Source organism: Oryza glaberrima, chromosome 8 (genome assembly GCF_000147395.1).
Source record: "Oryza glaberrima chromosome 8, OglaRS2, whole genome shotgun sequence".
Classification (NCBI taxonomy): Eukaryota; Viridiplantae; Streptophyta; class Magnoliopsida; order Poales; family Poaceae; genus Oryza; species Oryza glaberrima.
In genome coordinates, this window is record NC_068333.1 from 17794519 (window position 1) to 17799540 (window position 5022).

The 5022-nt window shown below is 52.8% G+C and overlaps 1 protein-coding gene across 1 annotated transcript; it reads right to left on the reverse strand.

Moving 5' to 3' along the window:
* Window positions 1-666: 666 nt before the first annotated feature.
* LOC127781146 (U-box domain-containing protein 39-like) lies at window positions 667-2787 on the reverse strand. Its single transcript, XM_052308056.1, has one exon. It carries the CDS (start codon window positions 2753-2755, stop codon window positions 995-997), a length of 1761 nt encoding a protein of 586 aa, XP_052164016.1. The 5' UTR covers window positions 2756-2787; the 3' UTR covers window positions 667-994.
* Window positions 2788-5022: the final 2235 nt, after the last annotated feature.

The following is a 5022-nucleotide window of genomic DNA, read 5'->3' on the forward strand; positions in this document are numbered from 1 at the left end:
AATAAATAAAAAAATCTCGAACGAATATTGTTTTTCAAAAAGAAAGATGAAAAACAGCCATGGCTGGCCAAACAGTGTTCCAGGCAGCCCATCCTCCCCCTTTACAGCTCGCATGGCCATTTCCAATTGATCCAAATGATCTGTCAATTATCACTAAGCACTTTGTACATCTATTGGACAGCTCTCTTATAATAGGACACTTTCCTCTTATCAATCCAGACTCCAATTAATTAACATAATCCTTTGCAGACATCAGTTTATCTCTTGTAGTGTCTTCACTCTTCAGGGTCATGTGTTATAAAATGATTTTTGAGCCATTGTACTCTCACTGTCACTGGAAGAAGCCAATCAAAGCAGCAGCCAAATCTTGCATCCAAAACAAAGCAATGCAATGGCACGTTTGGGTCCAGTCCAGCCACCTTACTAATAAGCAAAGCTTGTTTATGGTTGGAGTCTGCTCAGCAGACAAGCAATCTAGACAAGCACTTCCTTTTATACCAGATGATCCAGGATTCATCAACTGTCAGCTCACACCAACCTAAAAATAATCTTCTTTGGCATTCTATTACTAGGGAGGGTTTAGTCTTAAATTATGCTTATGCTTTGACATTACTACAGTATATTCACTATATACAAGAAATCAAGATTCAAGATTGCAATTATGCAGAGAAGGACATGCACAAACTTGCAAGCAACAACTAGTAAATGAACACTAGAGACATTGACACCTATGTACACATTGTCTGACATAATGGAACAAATTAGCAGTACAGAGTGCAGACACACACATACTACTCCTATATGCACCAGATTCCAACAACTCACAATCAGTCTCTAGTAAGTTTTTAAACCCAGCCATCCAAAGTGACAAATCACCAAGCAATTACGCGAAAATGAAATGAGAACACAGCATGGTTCAACACTCTGATGAGCAGACAGAAGACACCAAAAGAGAGTTTCTTTTTTTTTTCTTTTTTAGATCAAGAAGGTAATTTCAATCGATGCATACTGATCGCCATTGATGAGCATTCGGTGGCGTCGGGGCAGGAGGAGGAGCCGCCGCCCAGCTGGCGGCGCGCCGGCGATGGACCGGCACGGATGAACCGGCGATGCCGTTGACGTTGCGTTCGCTGTTCATGAAGCCCGGCAGGTCGCGCTCGCTGTCGTCGCCCAGGCCGAGCACGACGCGCAGCGCCTTCCGCGCCATCTCCTTGTGCACGCCGGCGGGCGCTCGCTCGGAGATGAGGATGAGGGGTCGGTCCGCGCCGGCCGCTCTGGCGAGCCCCCGGAACCGCGGGTTCCCCCTGCTCATGCCGAACAATGCCGCGACGCAGAGCTCCTCCAGCTCGGAGCGGTGGGTGTCGTCGGAGAGGATGGCGGAGACCGTCGCCACGGCGCCCGTGTCCATCAGCGCGGCCCGGCCTTCCGCGCACTTGGCCAGGTTGCAGACCACCATGAGCGCGAGCCGGCGGATGGGCATGGGCTCGGCTGTGGTGGAGTCCGACGCGATGGAGAGCAGGTTCTTGGCCGCGGCCGGGGCGCGGGCGAGCTTGGATTGATTCACGGCGGAGAGGGAGAGGTGATACAGCGCCATGCCGGCGTCGCGGCGCGCGCGCGGGGCGTGGTCTCGGGCTGTGAAGAGGTCGAGTAGTGGCTGGACGGCGCCGAGAACGCCGATGGCGGCGCGGTTCTCCTCGTCCAGCGCGAGGCCGAAGAGCGCGCCGGCCGCGTGCTCGCAGGCCTCCGGTGATGCGGTGCCCAAGGAGAGCACCTCGACGAGCGCCGTAACGGCGCCCGCGCGGACGATGGGGATCCTGTTCTCCGGCTCGTTGGTGAGGTTGGCCAGCGCCGCGGCGGCGTCGGCGTGCGCCTTGGGTGTGTGCCGCTTGGAGTGCAGCACGCGGCGAAGCGCGGCGAGTAGCCGCGGCACGCAGAGCGCTCGCCTCCTCTCCTCGCTCTCCCGCGTCTCCCGCAGCAGCACCGCCATGGCCGCCTCCACCTGATCCTCGTCCCCTTTCTCTACCACCTTCGCCACCACCATCACCACCTCCTCCTCCTCCTCCTTCGCTTCAGCGACCCGCAGCACCGCCACCTCCTTCTCCTCCTCCGCTTCAGCGACACGCAACACCGCCACCTCCTTCTCCTTCTCCATCTCCTCCTCCGCTTCAGCGACCCGCAACTCCGCCACCTCCTTCGCGCGCGGGACCTCCACCGTAGCCATCTCCGACGACGACCCAGACGACGACGTGGACGCGGCGGACGCCCGGGAGGAGCACGACAGGTTGGACGACGACCTCGCGGGCACCATCGCCGCCACCGTCGTTGTCCTCGCCGCAGCCGCAGGCACCGCGCGGAGGAGCGCCGCCTCCCGCGCCTCCGCGGCGGAAGGCGGCGCAGGCGGCGCGCGCCCGTGCCGCGCGCACCACGTCCGTATGGCCGCCCTGAGCGCGTCGTTGGGTATCGCGGCCGCCGCCGCCGAGGCGCCGGGCGGGCAGAGCGAGAGGCCCGCGCACGCGTCGACGCAGGCGCGCTCGTACGTCCTCCCCGGCGGCAGGATGACCGGGTCGGCCATGGGTGCCCCCGAGATCGGGCACAGGAACTCCTCCGGCACCACCTCCTCCTCCTCCTCCTCCTTCCCCGGGGCCGGAGCCACAGCCACTGGCGCCTGCGGGGGCGGCGGCAGCGGCGGCTTGCGCTTGGCGGAGTGGAAGGGCGGGAGCAGCAGCTTCCACCGCCGCGCGCGGGGAGCCCCCATGGCTGCCTCTCGATCGCCTCGACGGCGGCGGCGGGGGGTTTGTGTGGTGCGTTGGCTTGGAGGGAGTTAACTAGTTAAGTATGGGTTGGGGACTGACAGGTGGGGCCGGGAGAGAGGTGACTTAGCATGGAAGGGACGACGGGTCGGTCAATCGATCGATTGGCTAGAGTAGTTCGTTACACACAGGGTGCGGGCGGACCAGGTCGAGGGATGTTGCGGTTGGGCGCGCGCGCACGCGGCCGGGTCGGGTCGGGGTCGGGGGGCGCGGGAAAGGTGAAAAAAGGTGCGCCCGTGCAGGGGGAGTCGTTTTCGCGGGGGAGAGGGAGGAATCGTAGCGGCGCCGCACAGGAAACCAACCAGACCAGGGTGTAGTAGCGAGAGCACAACGGCGTCTACAGTGCATGTAAAGGAAACGAGTAGTACCAACGATGGAGAACGAGGGTTAGGTTTCTCTTTGTGTGTTTTTTTTTTTGTCTAAGGCAATTTGTTCTCCGAGGTAGGTAGAGAGAGGGATGATGAATTGATGATATCAAAGAAGGCGTGGCTAGCTAAATTTTGAAACACAGAAATTTTGAAGGATAATTTTTTAGACTGAATTATATGTTACGAAGATATCGTGAGATTATTGTATTCCATTCATCATTGGGTTATCTTCTTCATCTAAACCCTACTACTTCTTGTTCAAGAGAAATCCGTGATCGTCTTGTTCAGAAACAAGGGTGCAGTTTGTAGCTGCTCTAGTTGAGCCATCACATCCTATAATGTAGTAATAAAAAAAAACACATTAAAACATATGTTGTGATACCAAAAAAAAATTTCGATAAAGTGAAGTGTGGTTTGATAACCACAATAGTATTGACGAAGACATAATAGAAGAGGAGTTTGACTCTGAATGGAAGAGACGGTCAAAATTAGGCCTCATTCGGTTCTGCTAATGACTACTTGATTTTTACGTGCACGCTTCACAAACCGCTAAACTATATGTTTTTTTAAAAAAAAATTCAAGATATAAGTTTTCATAAGAAATCAAATAAATCCATTTGTTAAGTTATAATTAATATTTAATTAATCACACGCTAAAGATTCATTTCATTTTGGGTGCCGCTCTTATGCACAGCCAAAGTGCTCCACCGAACGGAGCTAAGTAGTAGCATCTTATAAAACCAATCCACAACACTAACACTATACTCCATGTCTCGAAAAGAATCTAATCCTGAGATATGTCCAAATTCATCTGTAAGATTGGGTTTTTTATAGGACGGATGGATTACACGACAAATTTTATTGCAATAATGGTGTAATGCACAATACTATTGAAGAAAGAACTATTGTAGCAATAGTGTCCGATTAGTTATTTTGTATTCCAAAATGTCGTAGTAGCATCGGTGCTATAGCAAATGTCAAAAACCATCCATCCATCTTCGCTACCGCGGATCCATTTCAACCGATAACTATTCAATTATGGCGAGATACAATTACGGTATAGGCATGATGCCATAGAAAATTCGAAGGTGTGGGCCAGGGCTACAGGCAGAAGTAAACAATCATGCACTCCACAAACATATCAGCATTTCAGTGGGAAACAAGGTGGTGCCAGCTTCAGAAAAAAATCACCGATGACAGTCTCTGACCGTAACTTATTTCCATGACTTTTGTCGGAAACATTGTACATACAAGATAGTTTAATTCATGTTACTTGGATGTAGCCGTGTTATTAGGTTGCAACTACTTACTAGTCTCACAATGGTTACTATTGGGTAAGAAGAGAACATTTATAATTTATTACCTGCTAAAATGCTACATTGTGGATGCCCTCCCGTTTACATCTAGTTCCATCCCGTTTACATCATCAGAACCTCGGATTCGGACTTGGCTAGGCAAAGGACATGCAGCACACTGCATGCACACACTATCCAGCCACACAAAGCCAGAGCAGCCAACCCCCTCTTTCGATCTCCTCCTCAACTATCTTGCTATTTGTTGCAGCATTGCTTGCCCCTTGTTGGTGAAAAACTTTGGATATCTCCAGGCGCATCATAGCTGCATGCACGTACTCATTCGGCTTGGCAGGTAGCAGGTACCCTTTTTGGCCTGGGACGGGCCATGCACTGCATTGCAGTGACCACTGATGATCAGTGAGCTGATCACATCCCAGTCCAATTTCCATGGATCTGGCATTTTCTTCTACGCCATGGCTCGTCCCTCTTGTGTAAAGCTCTCTTTACCTAACCCCCTCTTCTGCCCCCCTCACAGATCTGTCTCCATGC

Bases quoted from the DNA above. Each gene is read 5' to 3' on its own strand.
- LOC127781146 (XM_052308056.1), bottom strand. From the start codon at position 2,755: ATGGGGGCTCCCCGCGCGCGGCGGTGGAAGCTGCTGCTCCCGCCCTTC.